The sequence below is a fragment of the Carcharodon carcharias genome, chromosome 18, assembly GCF_017639515.1.
Source record: "Carcharodon carcharias isolate sCarCar2 chromosome 18, sCarCar2.pri, whole genome shotgun sequence".
Lineage (NCBI taxonomy): Eukaryota > Metazoa > Chordata > Chondrichthyes > Lamniformes > Lamnidae > Carcharodon > Carcharodon carcharias.
This window is the reverse complement of record NC_054484.1, coordinates 36751557-36770692: the sequence shown is the minus strand read 5'-3', so window position 1 is coordinate 36770692 and position 19136 is coordinate 36751557. Positions and strand designations below refer to the sequence as shown.

General features: G+C 47.4%; 1 protein-coding gene across 2 annotated transcripts in view; it reads right to left on the bottom strand.

Moving 5' to 3' along the window:
* Positions 1-19136, bottom strand: part of cep97 (centrosomal protein 97) — an 80970-nt gene that overhangs the window by 20159 nt on the left and 41675 nt on the right. For both annotated transcript variants that reach the window (XM_041210572.1, XM_041210573.1), the window contains 2 exons: positions 14083-14869; positions 8636-8711 (listed from right to left, as the gene is read on the bottom strand). In XM_041210572.1, the coding sequence (XP_041066506.1) occupies positions 8636-8711; positions 14083-14869 (863 nt within the window). The remainder of the gene's footprint in view (positions 1-8635; positions 8712-14082; positions 14870-19136) is intronic.

Sequence of the window (19136 nt, the reverse complement as noted above, 5' to 3'; positions counted from 1 at the left end):
GAGTGGAAATGAGAGAGAGTGTGGAAACGAGAGAGAGAGAGAGAGAGAGTGGAAACGAGAGAGAGAGAGAGAGTGGAAACGAGAGAGAGAGAGAGTGGAAACGAGAGAGAGAGAGAGTGGAAACGAGAGAGAGAGAGAGAGTGGAAACGAGAAAGAGAGAGAGAGAGAGAGAGGAAACGAGAGAGAGTGGAAATGAGAGAGAGTGTGGAAACGAGAGAGAGAGAGAGAGTGGAAACGAGAGAGAGAGAGAGAGAGAGAGTGGAAACGAGAGAGAGAGAGAGAGAGAGAGAGAGAGAGAGAGTGGAAACGAGAGAGAGAGAGCGGAAACGAGAGAGAGAGAGCGGAAACGATAGAGAGAGAGTGGAAACGAGAGAGAGAGAGTGGAAACGAGAGAGAGAGTGGAAACGAGAGAGAGAGAGTGGAAACGAGAGAGAGAGTGGAAACGAGAGAGAGAGTGGAAACGAGAGAGAGAGAGAGTGGAAACGAGAGAGAGAGAGAGTGGAAACGAGAGAGAGAGAGAGTGGAAACGAGAGAGAGAGTGGAAACGAGAGAGAGAGAGAGTGGAAACGAGAGAGAGAGAGAGAGAGAGTGGAAACGAGAGAGAGAGAGAGTGGAAACGAGAGAGAGTGGAAACGAGAGAGAGAGAGTGGAAACGAGAGAGAGAGAGTGGAAACGAGAGAGAGAGAGTGGAAACGAGAGAGAGAGAGAGAGTGGAAACGAGCGAGAGAGAGAGAGAGTGGAAACGAGCGAGAGAGAGAGAGAGTGGAAACGAGAGAGAGAGAGAGAGAGTGGAAACGAGAGAGAGAGAGAGAGAGAGAGTGGAAACGAGAGAGAGAGAGAGAGAGAGAGTGGAAACGAGAGAGAGAGAGAGAGAGAGTGGAAACGAGAGAGAGAGAGAGAGAGAGTGGAAACGAGAGAGAGAGAGAGAGTGGAAACGAGAGAGAGAGAGAGAGTGGAAACGAGAGAGAGAGAGAGTGGAAACGAGAGAGAGAGAGAGTGGAAACGAGAGAGAGAGAGAGAGAGTGGAAACGAGAGAGAGAGAGAGTGGAAACGAGAGAGAGAGAGAGTGGAAACGAGAGAGAGAGAGAGTGGAAACGAGAGAGAGAGAGAGTGGAAACGAGAGAGAGTGGAAACGAGAGAGAGAGAGAGAGTGGAAACGAGAGAGAGAGAGAGTGGAAACGAGAGAGAGAGTGGAAACGAGAGAGAGAGAGTGGAAACGAGAGAGAGAGAGTGGAAACGAGAGAGAGAGAGAGAGTAGAAACGAGAGAGAGAGAGAGTAGAAACGAGAGAGAGAGAGAGAGAGAGAGTGGAAACGAGAGAGAGAGAGAGAGAGTGGAAACGAGAGAGAGAGAGAGTGGAAACGAGAGAGAGAGAGAGTCAGAGTGGAAACGAGAAAGAGAGAGAGAGAGAGAGGAAACGAGAGAGAGTGGAAATGAGAGAGAGTGTGGAAACGAGAGAGAGAGAGAGAGTGGAAACGAGAGAGAGAGAGAGAGAGAGTGGAAACGAGAGAGAGTGAGAGAGAGAGTGGAAACGAGAGAGAGAGAGAGAGTGGAAACGAGAGAGAGAGAGAGTGGAAACGAGAGAGAGAGAGAGAGAGAGAGTGGAAACGAGAGAGAGAGAGAGAGAGTGGAAACGAGAGAGAGAGAGAGAGAGAGAGTGGAAACGAGAGAGAGAGAGAGTGGAAACGAGAGAGAGAGAGAGTGGAAACGAGAGAGAGAGAGAGAGAGAGAGTGGAAACGAGAGAGAGAGAGTGGAAACGAGAGAGAGAGAGAGTGGAAACGAGAGAGAGAGAGAGTGGAAACGAGAGAGAGAGTGGAAACGAGAGAGAGAGTGGAAACGAGAGAGAGAGAGAGTGGAAACGAGAGAGAGAGAGAGTGGAAACGAGAGAGAGAGAGAGTGGAAACGAGAGAGAGAGAGTGGAAACGAGAGAGAGAGAGTGGAAACGAGAGAGAGAGAGTGGAAACGAGAGAGAGAGAGTGGAAACGAGAGAGAGAGAGAGAGTGGAAACGAGAGAGAGAGAGAGAGAGAGAGAGAGAGAGTGGAAACGAGAGAGAGAGAGAGAGAGAGAGAGAGTGGAAACAAGAGAGAGAGAGAGAGAGAGAGTGGAAACGAGAGAGAGAGAGAGAGAGAGAGTGGAAACGAGAGAGAGTGGAAACGAGAGAGAGAGTGGAAACGAGAGAGAGAGAGAGTGGAAACGAGAGAGAGAGAGAGTGGAAACGAGAGAGAGAGAGAGTGGAAACGAGAGAGAGAGAGTGGAAACGAGAGAGAGAGTGGAAACGAGAGAGAGAGAGTGGAAACGAGAGAGAGAGAGAGAGTGGAAACGAGAGAGAGAGAGAGAGAGAGAGAGAGAGTGGAAACGAGAGAGAGAGAGAGAGAGAGAGAGAGAGAGTGGAAACAAGAGAGAGAGAGAGAGAGAGAGAGTGGAAACGAGAGAGAGAGAGAGAGAGTGGAAACGAGAGAGAGTGGAAACGAGAGAGAGAGAGTGGAAACGAGAGAGAGAGAGTGGAAACGAGAGAGAGAGAGTGGAAACGAGAGAGAGAGAGTGGAAACGAGAGAGAGAGAGAGAGTGGAAACGAGCGAGAGAGAGAGTGGAAACGAGAGAGAGAGAGTGGAAACGAGAGAGAGAGAGAGAGAGTGGAAACGAGAGAGAGAGAGAGAGAGAGAGTGGAAACGAGAGAGAGAGAGAGAGAGAGAGTGGAAACGAGAGAGAGAGAGAGAGAGAGAGTGGAAACGAGAGAGAGAGAGAGAGAGAGAGTGGAAACGAGAGAGAGAGAGAGAGAGAGAGTGGAAACGAGAGAGAGAGAGAGTGGAAACGAGAGAGAGAGAGAGTGGAAACGAGAGAGAGAGAGAGAGTGGAAACGAGAGAGAGAGAGAGAGAGAGAGTGGAAACGAGAGAGAGAGAGAGAGAGAGAGTGGAAACGAGAGAGAGAGAGAGTGGAAACGAGAGAGAGAGAGAGTGGAAACGAGAGAGAGAGAGAGTGGAAACGAGAGAGAGAGAGAGTGGAAACGAGAGAGAGAGAGAGTGGAAACGAGAGAGAGAGAGTGGAAACGAGAGAGAGAGAGAGTGGAAACGAGAGAGAGAGAGAGTGGAAACGAGAGAGAGAGAGAGTGGAAACGAGAGAGAGAGAGAGTGGAAACGAGAGAGAGAGAGAGTGGAAACGAGAGAGAGAGAGAGTAGAAACGAGAGAGAGAGAGAGTAGAAACGAGAGAGAGAGAGAGAGAGAGAGAGTGGAAACGAGAGAGAGAGAGAGAGTGGAAGCGAGAGAGAGAGAGAGAGTGGAAACGAGAGAGAGAGAGAGAGTGGAAACGAGAGAGAGAGAGAGTGGAAACGAGAGAGAGAGAGAGTGGAAACGAGAGAGAGAGAGAGAGTGGAAACGAGAGAGAGTGGAAACGAGAGAGAGAGAGAGTGGAAACGAGAGAGAGAGAGAGTGGAAACGAGAGAGAGAGAGAGTGGAAACGAGAGAGAGAGTGGAAACGAGAGAGAGAGTGGAAACGAGAGAGAGAGAGAGTGGAAACGAGAGAGAGAGAGAGAGTGGAAACGAGAGAGAGAGAGAGAGAGAGAGAGAGTGGAAACGAGAGAGAGAGAGAGAGAGAGAGAGAGCGGAAACGAGAGAGAGAGAGAGAGAGAGAGAGCGGAAACGAGAGAGAGAGAGCGGAAACGAGAGAGAGAGAGCGGAAACGAGAGAGAGTGGAAACGAGAGAGAGTGGAAACGAGAGAGAGAGAGAGAGAGAGAGAGAGTGGAAACGAGAGAGAGAGAGAGAGAGAGTGGAAACGAGAGAGAGAGAGAGAGTGGAAACGAGAGAGAGAGAGTGGAAACGAGAGAGAGAGTGGAAACGAGAGAGAGAGTGGAAACGAGAGAGAGTGGAAACGAGAGAGAGTGGAAACGAGAGAGAGTGGAAACGAGAGAGAGAGAGAGAGAGAGAGTGGAAACGAGAGAGAGAGTGGAAACAAGAGAGAGAGAGTGAGAGAGGAAACGAGAGAGAGAGAGTGGAAACGAGAGAGAGAGAGAGAGTGGAAACGAGAGAGAGAGAGAGTGGAAAAGAGAGAGAGAGAGCGTGTGGAAACGAGAGAGACAGAGTGTGCAAACGAGAGAGAGAGAGCGGAAACGATAGGGAGAGAGTGGAAACGAGAGAGAGAGAGAGAGTGGAAACGAGAGAGAGAGAGTGGAAACGAGAGAGAGAGAGAGTGGAAACGAGAGAGAGAGAGAGTGGAAACGAGAGAGAGAGAGAGTGGAAACGAGAGAGAGAGAGAGTGGAAACGAGAGAGAGAGAGAGTGGAAACGAGAGAGAGAGAGAGAGAGAGTGGAAACGAGAGAGAGAGAGAGTGGAAACGAGAGAGAGAGAGAGAGAGTGGAAACGAGAGAGAGAGAGTGGAAGCGAGAGAGAGAGAGAGAGTGGAAGCGAGAGAGAGAGAGAGAGTGGAAACGAGAGAGAGAGAGAGAGAGTGGAAACGAGAGAGAGAGAGAGAGAGTGGAAACGAGAGAGAGAGAGAGAGAGAGAGTGGAAACGAGAGAGAGAGAGAGAGAGTGGAAACGAGAGAGAGAGAGAGTGGAAACGAGAGAGAGTGGAAACGAGAGAGAGAGAGAGTGGAAACGAGAGAGAGAGAGAGTGGAAACGAGAGAGAGAGAGAGAGAGAGAGAGAGAGTGGAAACGAGAGAGAGAGAGAGAGAGAGCGGAAACGAGAGAGAGAGAGAGAGCGGAAACGAGAGAGAGAGAGCGGAAACGATAGAGAGAGAGTGGAAACGAGAGAGAGAGAGTGGAAACGAGAGAGAGAGAGTGGAAACGAGAGAGAGAGTGGAAACGAGAGAGAGAGTGGAAACGAGAGAGAGAGTGGAAACGAGAGAGAGAGTGGAAACGAGAGAGAGAGAGAGAGAGAGTGGAAATGAGAGAGAGAGAGTGGAAACGAGAGAGAGTGGAAACGAGAGAGAGAGAGTGGAAACGAGAGAGAGAGAGAGAGAGTGGAAACGAGAGAGAGAGAGAGAGAGAGAGTGGAAACGAGAGAGAGAGAGAGAGAGAGTGGAAACGAGAGAGAGAGAGAGTGGAAACGAGAGAGAGAGAGAGAGTGGAAACGAGAGAGAGTGAGAGAGTGGAAACGAGAGAGAGAGGAAACGAGAGAGAGAGGAAACGAGAGAGAGAGGAAACGAGAGAGAGAGGAAACGAGAGAGAGAGGAAACGAGAGAGAGAGGAAACGAGAGAGAGAGAGAGAGAGGAAACGAGAGAGAGAGAGAGAGAGAGTGGAAACGAGAGAGAGAGAGAGAGAGAGAGAGAGTGGAAAGGAGAGAGAGAGAGAGAGAGAGAGAGAGAGAGTGGAAACGAGAGAGAGAGAGAGAGAGTGGAAACGAGAGAGAGAGAGAGAGAGAGTGGAAACGAGAGAGAGAGAGAGTGGAAACGAGAGAGAGAGAGTGGAAACGAGAGAGAGAGAGTGGAAACGAGAGAGAGAGAGTGGAAACGAGAGAGAGAGAGTGGAAACGAGAGAGAGAGAGAGAGAGAGAGTGGAAACGAGAGAGAGAGAGAGAGAGAGTGGAAACGAGAGAGAGAGAGAGAGAGAGAGAGAGAGTGGAAACGAGAGAGAGAGAGAGAGAGTGGAAACGAGAGAGAGAGAGAGAGTGTGGAAACGAGAGAGAGAGAGAGAGAGAGAGAGAGTGGAAACGAGAGAGAGAGAGAGAGAGTGGAAACGAGAGAGAGAGAGAGAGAGAGAGAGAGAGTGGAAACGAGAGAGAGAGAGAGAGAGTGGAAACGAGAGAGAGAGAGAGAGAGTGGAAACGAGAGAGAGAGAGAGAGAGAGTGGAAACGAGAGAGAGAGAGAGAGAGAGTGGAAACGAGAGAGAGAGAGAGAGAGAGGAAACGAGAGAGAGAGAGAGAGAGAGAGAGAGAGTGGAAACGAGAGAGAGAGAGAGAGAGAGAGAGGAAACGAGAGAGAGAGAGAGAGAGAGTGGAAACGAGAGAGAGAGAGAGAGAGAGAGAGAGTGGAAACGAGAGAGAGAGAGTGGAAACGAGAGAGAGAGAGTGGAAACGAGAGAGAGAGAGAGAGAGTGGAAACGAAAGAGAGAGAGAGAGAGAGTGGAAACGAGAGAGAGAGAGAGACAGAGAGTGGAAACGAGAGAGAGAGAGTGGAAACGAGAGAGAGAGAGAGAGAGAGAGTGGAAACGAAAGAGAGCGAGGGGGAGAGAAGGGGAAGAGCGAGGGGGAGAGAAGGGGAAGAGCGAGGGGGAGAGAAGGGGAAGAGCGAGGGGGAGAGAAGGGGAAGAGCGAGGGGGAGAGAAGGGGAAGAGCGAGGGGGAGAGAAGGGGAAGAGCGAGGGGGAGAGAAGGGGAAGAGCGAGGGGGAGAGAAGGGGAAGAGCGAGGGGGAGAGAAGGGGAAGAGCGAGGGGGAGAGAAGGGGAAGAGCGAGGGGGAGAGAAGGGGAAGAGCGAGGGGGAGAGAAGGGGAAGAGCGAGGGGGAGAGAAGGGGAAGAGCGAGGGGGAGAGAAGGGGAAGAGCGAGGGGGAGAGAAGGGGAAGAGCGAGGGGGAGAGAAGGGGAAGAGCGAGGGGGAGAGAAGGGGAAGAGCGAGGGGGAGAGAAGGGGAAGAGCGAGGGGGAGAGAAGGGGAAGAGCGAGGGGGAGAGAAGGGGAAGAGCGAGGGGGAGAGAAGGGGAAGAGCGAGGGGGAGAGAAGGGGAAGAGCGAGGGGGAGAGAAGGGGAAGAGCGAGGGGGAGAGAAGGGGAAGAGCGAGGGGGAGAGAAGGGGAAGAGCGAGGGGGAGAGAAGGGGAAGAGCGAGGGGGAGAGAAGGGGAAGAGCGAGGGGGAGAGAAGGGGAAGAGCGAGGGGGAGAGAAGGGGAAGAGCGAGGGGGAGAGAAGGGGAAGAGCGAGGGGGAGAGAAGGGGAAGAGCGAGGGGGAGAGAAGGGGAAGAGCGAGGGGGAGAGAAGGGGAAGAGCGAGGGGGAGAGAAGGGGAAGAGCGAGGGGGAGAGAAGGGGAAGAGCGAGGGGGAGAGAAGGGGAAGAGCGAGGGGGAGAGAAGGGGAAGAGCGAGGGGGAGAGAAGGGGAAGAGCGAGGGGGAGAGAGGGGGAAGAGCGAGGGGGAGAGAGGGGGAAGAGCGAGGGGGAGAGAGGGGGGGAGGGGGAGAGAGGGGGGGAGAGCGAGAGAGGGGGGGAGAGCGAGAGAGGGGGGGAGAGCGAGAGAGGGGGGAGAGCGAGAGAGGGGGGGAGAGCGAGAGAGGGGGGGGAGAGCGAGAGAGGGGGGGAGAGCGAGAGAGGGGGGGAGAGCGAGAGAGGGGGGGAGAGCGAGAGAGGGGGGGAGAGCGAGAGAGGGGGGGGAGAGCGAGAGAGGGGGGGGAGAGCGAGAGAGGGGGGGGAGAGCGAGAGGGGGGGGGAGAGCGAGAGAGGGGGGGGAGAGCGAGAGGGGGGGGGAGAGCGAGAGAGGGGGGGAAGAGCGAGAGAGGGGGGGGATGAGCGAGAGAGTGGGGGGAAGAGCGAGAGAGGGGGGGGGAGAGCGAGAGAGGGGGGAAGAGCGAGAGAGAGGGCGAAGAGCGAGAGAGAGGGCGAAGAGCGAGAGAGGGGGGGAGAGGAGAGCGAGAGAGGGAGGGAGAGCGAGAGAGGGGGGGAGAGCGAGAGAGGGGGGGGAGAGCGAGAGAGGGGGGGAGAGCGAGAGAGGGGGGAGAGCGAGAGAGGGGGGGAGAGCGAGAGAGGGGGGGGAGAGCGAGAGAGGGGGGGAGAGCGAGAGAGGGGGGGAGAGCGAGAGAGGGGGGGAGAGCGAGAGAGGGGGGGAGAGCGAGAGAGGGGGGGAGAGCGAGAGAGGGGGGGGAGAGCGAGAGAGGGGGGGAGAGCGAGAGAGGGGGGAGAGAGCGAGAGAGGGGGGGAGAGCGAGAGAGGGGGGGAGAGCGAGAGAGGGGGAAGAGCGAGAGAGGGGGAAGAGCGAGAGAGGTGGGGAGAGCGAGAGAGGGGGGGAGAGCGAGAGAGGGGGGGGAGAGCGAGAGAGGGGGGAAGAGAGCGAGAGAGGGGGGAAGAGAGCGAGAGAGGGGGGAGGAGAGCGAGAGAGGGGGGGAGAGCGAGAGAGGGGGGAGAGCGAGAGAGGGGGGAGAGCGAGAGAGGGGGGAGAGCGAGAGAGGGGGGAGAGCGAGAGAGGGGGGAGAGCGAGAGAGGGGGGAGAGCGAGAGAGGGGGGAGAGCAAGACGGGGAGTGATAGAAAAGAGCTCTGTACATATAAGCTTCTGAGAAGCAAAAGTGTGACCACTGAGCCAAACAGCTGCCTCCTAAAACACACTGTTAACCTACACAATCATTTTAGCTCCCTCTGCTCTACACTTGACTATAATGATTTATTTCTACAGTTGCTTTTTGCACCACCTCTGTGTTCAGGCAAAATAATTCACAACATTATTTTAAGATATGCTTTATCTCAAGCATATAGGTGCTTCCTCGAGGAAGTATTATTAGTGGATAAGTCTAATCTTTCCTTATTTTATTGATACTATTTCGATTATTGCTGCTATGAACTCCCTTTCCTATTCTTTGCAACTTTGGTGTGATGTACAATATGCCATGGCCCTTGACCTACAATTCTCAATTTTGAAAAACATCTACTTGGTGATAGGAATAGATCCACTTACATTTGTGATAAGCAACTCATTAGACCATGAGCACCAAGAAAAGTTACCTGGTTCCATAAAAACTTCACAGCTTCTTCCTGCACCATCCTTTGAATGCGTTCTTCTTTGCATTCCTTCCTCCATCTGTAAAGACCCAGACATAGAACAAAAGAAAATGAAGATTAAAACATTTTATAGAAAGCACCTATTCAAAAGGGACGAATTGCACCTCAACAAGACTGGGTCCTGTTTCCTTGTGAGGAGGTTCACTGATGGTTGGGGAGGGTTTAAACTAAATTTGCAGGGATATGGGCACCAGCATATGGAATTGGAGAAGAGGAATAAGGTGCATAAAGTTAGAATACTAGACAGTGCTAGAGAAGGAAATAGTTCCATATTAAATAAGAACAGAGTACGAAGAAATAGTAAGTTATTAGGTGGGTTCAGAATAAGGGATAAATGAATAGTCTAAATTAGGGTTACCGTACATGTATGTGAATGCACAGAGTGTGGCAAATAAGATTGGTGAGTTACAGGCGCAGTTTGTCACCTGCAAACATGATATTGTAGCACTGTTGATCCTCAATTGAAGTTTTCCCTATGAATATGTAAAGATTTGCATTGTTTTATTCCAAGCAGTAGATTGGAAGGGAAAGGGTTGGTAGAGTGGTGCTTTGAGAAAGAAAGTGGGACATAAATGCTGATTATAGAAAGTGCTGGGGTGATATAAGCATTTATGCAATTTTATAGATTTACAGTTGACTTAAAAATATACTTAGAGCTTGGATCGTTGATCCTAAAGTCAGAAATAGAACTTTTGCTGTACCAAGCTTTTGATTTAGGTTTGAATAGTGGGCTAATGGGCAGGTGGAAGAAGCATGCCAATATTGACTCAGATGGCTAGAAACTAGTTGCACATATACTCATTGAATACATTGCTGGGGCAGTTCCTTTCCCATGTAACCTGTCCTTTTAGGATTCCTTCAGAACTTTACTAGTTAACATCTGATTTAAAAATTCTTTGATTATTGTGGGGCAGGGACATAAAAAGGGAGAGCGGGCATGAGCCAGAGGGAGTGTGAGGTTGCACGCAAGGGCAAGCAAGAGGGCAAGCGAATGGGAGAATATGCACACCAGCCAGAACTCTCAAGCAGGCGAGAATGCCAGCAAGAGTGCAGCTGCCAGAGAGCACGTGTGAGCAAGCAAGAGAGCGAGAGTGCATGAGAAAGCAAGAGAGAAAGCGCAAGAGAGAAAGTTCTTTACATTAAAAGTACTTTTCCTCAAGTACCCTTGAGTGATGTTCCCCTTTAAAGATCCCGACACATGTCAGAGATAGTGCTTCATAAACGGTTCCACTTCATTTGGATATTAGGCTAATATTGATCTTAATTTTGCTTGCCATTTTATTTATTATATATAAAACCAGGAATGGAAAATCTGTTTAAGTACATATTTTTGATTTTCCATGGCAAGGCTACTTCTAACCCAGTTGCAGTCATAAAACGAAGGCAGAAAACCTGCATTAGCTTCAAGGTTTGGTTGTCTCGGATTTTTTTGTGTTTGGAACCTTGCTAAATCAAACAGAATTGACGTTTCGAGTCCTCATGACCCTTCAACAGAACAGTTGAAGGGTCATGAGGACTCGAAACGTCAACTCTTTTCTTCTCCGCCGATGCTGCCAGACCTGCTGAGTTTTTCCAGGTAATTCTGTTTTTGTTTTGAACGCCTTTAAAACTGATAACAGGTGATATTGCAAATGAAAATAAGGAAATGGTGGGCATGAAGAATAATTACTTTGCATCTGTATTTACAGTAGAGGAAAAAGTCAACAAAGCAGCACATCCCAAAGAAACTAATATTGTATCAGAGACAGGACTCACCAAAATTAACTTAAGCAAAATAACAACAATGTAGAAAATAATGGCACGAAAAAGTGACAAATCCCTAGGACAAGGTGGTTTCCATCCCAGGTTTAAAAAAAAACTAGGTGAGCATTTTGCAGATGCCCTAACCATAATCTTCCAAAGTTCTCTTGATTTGCGAGCCGTTCCTTTAGATTCAAAAATGGCATGCCACTGCACTTTTTAAGAAAGATGAAGTAAGGAAACAGGGAATTGTAGACCAGCTGCCCAATATCAATTGTTGGCAAATTACTAGACATAGGGCTGGATTCTACATCCGCAAATTGGGCAGACCGCCCAAAACCTACACCATACAAATGTTAAATAGGGCATGTTGACAACAGGTTGGCAATACAATGTCATCACGCCAGTCTCCAAATTTATGGAAGGTGAGTGGGCACGGAAATTAGCAGGCTGTCCGCCATTTGAAATTACTAACAAGCTGTAGAGCTTGTTAGAAACCAATCATCTGAAGCCTTTCATTGCCTGCTCCATTTTTTGGGCTTTGGCCGTGAAAAGATTTGCAAGTGTTTTATGGCAGCTATGACGAGGCGGCACAAAGGCGAAAAGCCTGTCTTTGTGGATCAAGGCTGAATGCAGCCTCAGATTCTGCTGGTGAAGGTGGAGTGCCTGCATGTTTTTTAAAAATAATTTTCAGTCTTCAATAAAAAATAAGGAGAAAGAGAGCAAAGAGCCTTTAAACTTGTAGCCTTGACCAACTTCCCGTTTGCAACATTACTGCTTTGTCACCTGGCTTACGTTTTCAATTGGGTGCAGAGCCCTGCTTTGCACCTGTAATTGGTCTCTTTCCCACCAAACGGCCAGTAATTGGCCATCCAACGATAGATTGGGTGACTGACATGCTGAAAATTTTCAGCTGATCGCAGAGCATCAACACAGATTTATGAAGGAAAGGTCATGCCTAATGAACCCGGTTGTACTTTTTGAAGAGGTGACTAAAGCAGTGGACGGGGGATGTCTACTGATGTCATTTATGTGGACTCTCAAGGGACATTTGATAATATCCCTCATTAGAGACTGTTAGCTATAGTTGAATCTTATGAACATAAGAAATAGGAGCAGTAGACCATCTGGGCTGTCAAGCCTCCTCCACCATCCAATACAATCATGGCTGATTTGGGCTTCACCATCATTTTCTGCCCACTCTGCTTACTTCCTTGAGAAACCAAAAATCTTGTCTATACCAGCCTTAAATGTATTCAATGATGGAGCATCCAAAACCCTCTGGGGAAGAGGGTTCCAAAGATTTACAGCCCTTATAAGTGAAGTAATTTCTCATCATCTCAGTCTTAAACAATCATCTCCTTATCTTGAGACTGTGCCCCTGTGTTTTAGACTCCCTGACCACGGAAACAATTATGGAATTGAAGGCAAATTATAGACCCAATTAGGAAATTGTGTGTCAGGAGACAGAAAGCAGGGATAATGGCCAGGTACTCCAATTGGCAGGATATGTTTAGTGATGTCCCGTGAGGATCTGTATTGGGGCCTCAACAATTCACCATACTTTTTAATGGTTTAAGTGATGTAGCTTTCTATCCCATATCCAAGTTTGCCGATGACACAAAGATTAGCAATGTTGTAAGCAGAGTAGATGCAAGCATAAATTTATAAGATTATTAAGTGACCGTGAAAAACAAATTTCACTGTAGGCAAATGTCTTACTTTGGACCTAACAAGAATAGAACAGAGTCCTTTCGAAATCAGGGTTGTCCAACATATGGCCTGCGGGCCACAGTCCAGCCCGTCATGCCTCTCTCTATTGGTCTGCAGAACCAATGTTCAGATACAACTAAGTGCATGTGAAAGATTCTGCAAGGAGCTGCACCTCCAATCATAGACACTCCAGCAGGAGAAAAACAGCCTGTGATTGGAGGAGCAGCAAACAGGTGAGTTGTTTCATTCAGCCTGAGGCCTGAACAGTGGTGGTGGTGGTGAGTCTGAGTCTGCTGGGGAAGAAGGTGGAGAGGGGGTGGGGGAAAGAGAGACTGCCTAGCGGAGAGTGGGGGGAAGCGAGACTGCCTGCCAGGGTGCCGTGGTGGGAGCGGGGGAAAACGTGTGAAGACAAGGCCACCTAAAGGGCTACAGAAGTCAAGATGGTGGAGCAATGGTTGCAGCAACAGCGGGACCCAGGACAGCTGAAGTGTTAGAGAGGGCGGGAAGAAAGAGTCTTGGTACTTTCACAGCCTTCCCGAATTTCTCCTTAACATTTTAATCTCTAACCACCTGAGTCCGACTGGTGGTGAGTGAGAGTGTGTGTGCACACAAGAATGGCTCACTCCTAGTCTCAGGGTCCTCACTCACCCTCACCCCCACAGACCATCACACACTCATACCCACTCATGTAGTGGGTGTGGGTGAGGGTGAGTGAGCCAGATCCTCATTTTCACTCTAATGGTCATTTTTATTCATTACTCATTTTTTTAAATTGTCAATTTATTGCTTTGACATTTTTTTTGCTCAGTAAGCTCTTTCTTTCCTTCATACCTCAAAGTTTTTTTTTTGAAATTCACATTTAATGTTGTGTCAAACCTTTCTGAAATTTGCTCATCAGCCCCTTGAGTGAGAAAAAAATTGAAATGTGATCCCTCACATGAAAAGGTTGGCCAACTCCGTTCGAAACGGTGAAAACCAAGAAACAGTGGAGGTCCGAGAAGACTTAGAGGTCCATGTACGTCGTGAAACATAGAAAATAATCCAAAAGGCTAAGGGGATGCCAACATTTATATCTAAAGGACTAGAATGCAGAAGGGTAGAAATCATACTACAGCTATGCAAAACCCTGGTTAAGCCAGAGCTGGTGTATGGTAAATCGTTCAGGGCACCACAACTTAGAAGTTTATATTAACATCGGAGGGAGTGCAATGTAGATTTACCAAAATGATACCTGGAGTTCAAGCATTAAAATTACAAAGAGAGATTACATAAGATAAAGCAAAATACCACAGATACTGGAAATTGGAAATAAAAAATGAAACAAAAACAGAAGCAGAATCCAGCATTTTCTGCTTTTGTGTTAGAGATTACACAAGCTTGTGACTAATGTTGTATTCCCTGGAATTTACAAGGTCATGGGGCAATTTGATCAAAGTTTTCAAGTTATTAGGGGGAATAGACAAGGAAGATAGAGAGAAACTATTCTTGTTAGCTGAGGAACCTATACCTAGGAGACAGAGTGTAAAAATTAGGGCCAGACCTTTCAGGGTGAAATTAGGAAATACATCTACATACAAAGGGAGGTAGAAGTTTGGAACTCTCATCTGCAAATGGCAATTCATGCTAGATCAATTCTTAGCTTTAAATCTGAGATTGAAAGATTTTTGTTAACCAAGGTATTAAAGGGATATTGGGCAAAACTGGGTATATGGAGTTGGGTCACAGATCAGACATGATCTCGCTGTATAGCTCTAGGGGCTAAATTAAATAGCCTGTTCCAATGTTCTTTTATTTAGAGATTATGGTGAACATGGGTAAATGTTTAGCTATTAATCTGGTACTGAACTTTGGATTTTCACTCTCTAATTAGGACATAGCTAGAGCACAGCATGAATTCTCAAAAGGATAAAAGAACCCCTCGCTCACAAGGTCTTCACCTGATTACTTCTTCAGTCAAGTATTCTACATGTTCCTGCATTCTACGTAGCCGGATTTCACAACGTATTTCCTTTGCCTTTTGATTCGAGTTCCTGGTGTAGAATCCTCGCCAGTGTGCTTGAATCTTTATGGCTGCTTTATTCATTTCATTCAGGAGTTCTGGATCAGGATTAAGTGTTACAGATGTACCAGATTTATCTGGCTTTGAGTCTTCTCCCACCATCTTCTGGCTTGTTTCCATTGGTGCCCACTTAGGCAATTTGTTATCTAGCAAATTGTGCTCCTTTCTTAATGCAGCTGACTCTGGGCATTTACTTATACTTGAAGTGAAGTTGACACAAGATTGCACTGGACTGGATACATGGAACAATTTGTTGCCACTCACTTTACTTTTCTTGCTAGCTTCTCCCCCCCATGCTCCATACTCTTCTGTTCCTCTTGTAGCACTCTGATGTTTTCGGTCATGGCTATCCTTATGTTTAGCCCCCTTTTCCAAATGAAATGGTGATGTGACATCTCCTTCTGGAGCCGGAGTATCTCGAGGAAGGCTCAGGTCATGGGAAGGTGTAAGAGGGGACACTGCAGCGGTTACAGGCATAAACATAGACTCTGAAGAGAGAAGACTGCAATTCAGTTTGTCTTCATCAGTCTGAACATCCTCCAAGAAGAGCTCACTACAACAATACCCTGCAGTCTGTCCAAGAACCGGTGAGAACTCCTTGACTGCATGGCACTGGTCTCCATGGTCACTCGCTCCAACCCATGAGTTAATTCGAATGACAGGTTCTACAATACAACAAAAAGAAAAGGTTTTTAGCTTTGTAACACGAAAGCACACTTTTTGTGCCTGTGCACAGCAAGGCTGCAATCTCATATTCTGTCCTTAAAGACTGCCACTAGAATATACTGACTGTCAATCTGCTGTACACTTAATTGAATCAGCCATATAAACACTGTGGCTGCAAGAGCATGTCAGAGGCTGCAAATTCTGTGGCCAGCAACTCACCTCCGATTCCCCAAAGCCTGTCCACCGTTTACCAGGCACAAGTCAGGAATATGATTGAATACTACTCACTTTCCTGGATGACTGCATTTCTAACACTTAAGAAGCTTAACACCATCCAGGACAAAGCAGCCTGCTTGATAGGCATCCCATCCAACACCTTAAACATTCAGTGCCTCCACCATTGGTACACAGTGGCAGCCGTGTGTACCGTTTACAAGATGCACTGCAACAACTCACTAAGCCTCCTTCGACAGTGCCTTCCAAATCTGCGACCTCTACTACCTAAAGGAACAAGGGCAACAGGCGCATGGGAACACCACCATCTGCAAGTTCCCTTCTCAAGTCAGACACCATCCTCACTTGGAACTCTATTGTCACTCCTTCACCACTGCTGGGCCCAAATTCTGGAATTTTTTCCCTAGCTGCACCATGGGTGTACCTACATTACATGGACTGCAGCGGTTCAAGAAGTTGGTTCATCATCACCTGCTTAAGGGCAAAAAAGAAAGAAAGAAAACATGGTTACGGACTTATACTGAGGGTCTCAAACTTCACTCCAGTGTACAGACTGGAAATTTTATACACAATTGACTGGATAAGTAGCTTATCAGATCATCTGACCACAGTCAAATCGTCCTAATATTTCACTATAATCTAGGTGAGACTGTCCTTGGGTACTTCATTTCTACATGCCCCTAAACACCCAGTACAGCTCTGGCAATGCTTTTTCCTTCTGTATCTGCACAGTACCTTCCAGAGTTCAAGGGATTTACCTTCGGTTCCCTGATCATATTCATCTGCACAATGCCCTTTGGTGGCATCCCTAAACAGAGGGTCAGTTTCCACACGTAAACAGATGACACCCAGCTCTCTCTCTCTGCAACTTCACTCAATCACATGAACTTCTCTTTGCTGTCAGGGTGCCCGTTTGACATCATTGGGAGACACTATTGGGGATCAAGTTAGATGTTCTTACAGCTGAACATCAAATGGTCCAAAGCCATCTGTTGGCCAACGGCTGCAGCTGAACTGCCAGACACAGACAAAAGGAACTTTTGACCTGAAGTAACCTGAGTCCAGTCGCTGGCCTGAGTAATTTTGAAACCTGACTCCAGTCACTGGGTCCGAACTGGCTGGAACCAGTTCTGAAGTAGCTGACTGTCTTGAAGACAAAGGAAATGTAATGAGTCCTTATTTAGAAAAGCGGGAACGGGCTAATCCTGCAAGTCTTGGAACAGAGCCAATGGAGAAGATGCCACAGATCAGGCAAGCAGGCTTAAACCAAGGGGAAGAGAGACAGCACAGCTTGAAGAGATACGATTCAGTATAATACTGAGAGTATTTCGGGCGTGGGGCAGCGAGATTATGAAGACCAACCATCGCAGAAGCAGAAGAACCTATGTCAGCAACGTAGAGACGCAAGAGAGAGAGAACGGAAAGCCTGGCCAGCGTCAGCTCTCCTTTTCGGGTATTAGCTTTTATATTCTGTGACCACTCAGGGAGTGTCAGAGAAACCTAGTGGGTGTGCACTTAGATCCTAGTTTTAGGTATAAAACTGTATAACCTGCTGAAAACTGCATGTCTATATTTAACCAGACGTATAAGCTATATGTAAATAATTTAACGACGTGAATAAAATGAGTTTAGAGTGAAGAGAGAATTGACTCTTCTCCTCCATGTACTAAGCCAATAACCGTTACCCGTGATCTCTGGCAACACATCCTTTTCATGCCCTATGAGAAGCATCATACTCTTGTCATCAACTACATGTCCTTCATTGCTTTTTTGCTACATTCTTTTTAATATTATTTATTTTCTGCTTTAGAATTATACAGCACTTTATCAAATGCCTTATACAATTCATAGTTGCAACATTTAAAATTGCAATTACCCCCCACCGCCCTTAAGAAAAAGTCTTTGGCCCCGCTATCCAGTGCCAACTTTCCTTTCCCCTCTGAAATCCTGTCCTTGTTGTCAAATCCATGCCTGAATCTCACCAATCGTGATTTCACTCTGCCACAGCACTGAAACAGTCCTAATTAAAGATACAAAAGACATCCTCTGTTACCATGGTGCACCATACCTTCTTCTCTTCAACCACTCTGGTGCTTTCAACATGGTCAACAACACCATCCTCTTCTGATATATATCTTCCATTGACCAGCTCAAGGGAAACACCCTCATTTGGTTTCACTCTTACCTATCCAATCGGAGCCAGTGTATTTCCAGCAATGTTTCTTCTTGCTATACCTGCACCATTAGCTTTGATGTCTCTAAGGAGTTATCCTTGGACCCTTCATATTCCTCAGGTAAATAATGCTCATTGGCAAGATCAACCAAAGGCATGAAGTCAGCTTCCATATGTTGACGACACTCAGATTTACCTCTCCATCACCTCTTTCAATCATTCCGCTGCCAGACTGCTTGCCACGACATCCAATCGTGGATGAGCTTCAATTACCACCAATTAAATATTGGGAACAGAGAAGCCATCGTCTTTGGCTGTGACTAGGAGTGCTGCAAGGATTGTGTTCTTGTTTGGCCTCTGTCACAATTTCTGCACCTTGTTACTTATTTTCTATCCCACTCTCCAGCAACTATCTCAGTTGAACCAGACGGTTCACAACCTATTATTCAACCAAAAGCTGAGCTTCTAACCTCACATCCTCTCCATCACAAAGGTCATTTACTTTCACTCTGTAACACCACCTGACTTCATCCAAGTGCCAGCCCATCTGCTGGTTTCCACTTGTCACCTCCAATCTCGATTATTCCAACCGCAGAAGGTGCAACACCTACCACTTTACTTCCCCTCTCCTCACTGTCCAAGGGCCCAAACACTCCTTTCAAGTGAAGCAGCATTTCACTTGCACTTCCCTCAATTTAGTCTACTGCATTCGTTGCTCCCAATGTGGTTTCCTCTACATTGGAGAGACCAAACGCAAACTGAGTGACCGCTTTGCAGAACACCTTGGTCTGTCCGCAAGCATTACCCAGACCTCCCTGTCACTTGCCATTTCAACACTCCACCCTACTCTCATGCCCACATGTCCGTCCTTGGCTTGCTACATTGTTCCAGTGAAACTCAACGCAAACTGGAGGAACAGCACCTCATCTTCCGACTAGGCACTTTACAGCCTTCCAGACTGAATATTGAGTTCAACAATTTTAGATCATGAACTCTCTCTTCCATCCCCACCCGCTTTCCGATTCCCCCGCTTTTTCTTCCAATAATTTATATAGATTTTTCTTTTCCTACCTTCTTCCATTATTTTTAAATGTATTTCCATCCATTGTTTTATCTCTACCTTTTAGCCTTTTTTGATTTCTTCACCCCACCCCACCCCCACTAGGGCTATCTGTACCTTGCTTGTCCTGCTTTCTACCCTTAATTAGCACATTTCTTAGATAATATCACCACCTTCAACACCTCTTCGTTCTTTTGTCTGTGACATCTTTTGGTTATCTCCACCTATCACTGGCCCTCTATCCAGCTCTACTTGTCCCACCCCCCCTTAAACCAGCTTATATTTCACCTCTCTTCTATTTTTACTTAGTTCTGTTGAAGGGTCATTCGGACTCGAAACATTAACTGTGTTCCTCTCCGCAGATGCTGCCAGACCTGCTGAGTTCTTCCAGGTATTTTTGTTTTTGTTTTGGATTTCCAGCATCCGCAGTTTTTTGCTTTTATCGATTATTCCAATACCCTGCTGGCTGACTTCCTATCCTCCACCTTCCAGAAACCTCAGTTACCCCAACAACAAAAAACTGTTCAGTATCCTATTCCACTCATGCATAACACATTCCCGCTTATGTACATAGTTCAAATGGGACTGTGCAAAGCATTACAAGTTAAGATGAGGAGCCAGAGGCATTTATTAAGATAATTTGATATATGTAGCTTTGAAGAAAAACAAACCAAGTCTGGGAACTGTACATTCCTGACTATAAAATCTTCATGTGAAAGAAATAGAAAAGGGAAGTAGAATTACTAATTATAAACATAATTAGAGCTAAAGAAAGGATAGATTTTCATTCATGGTGGCA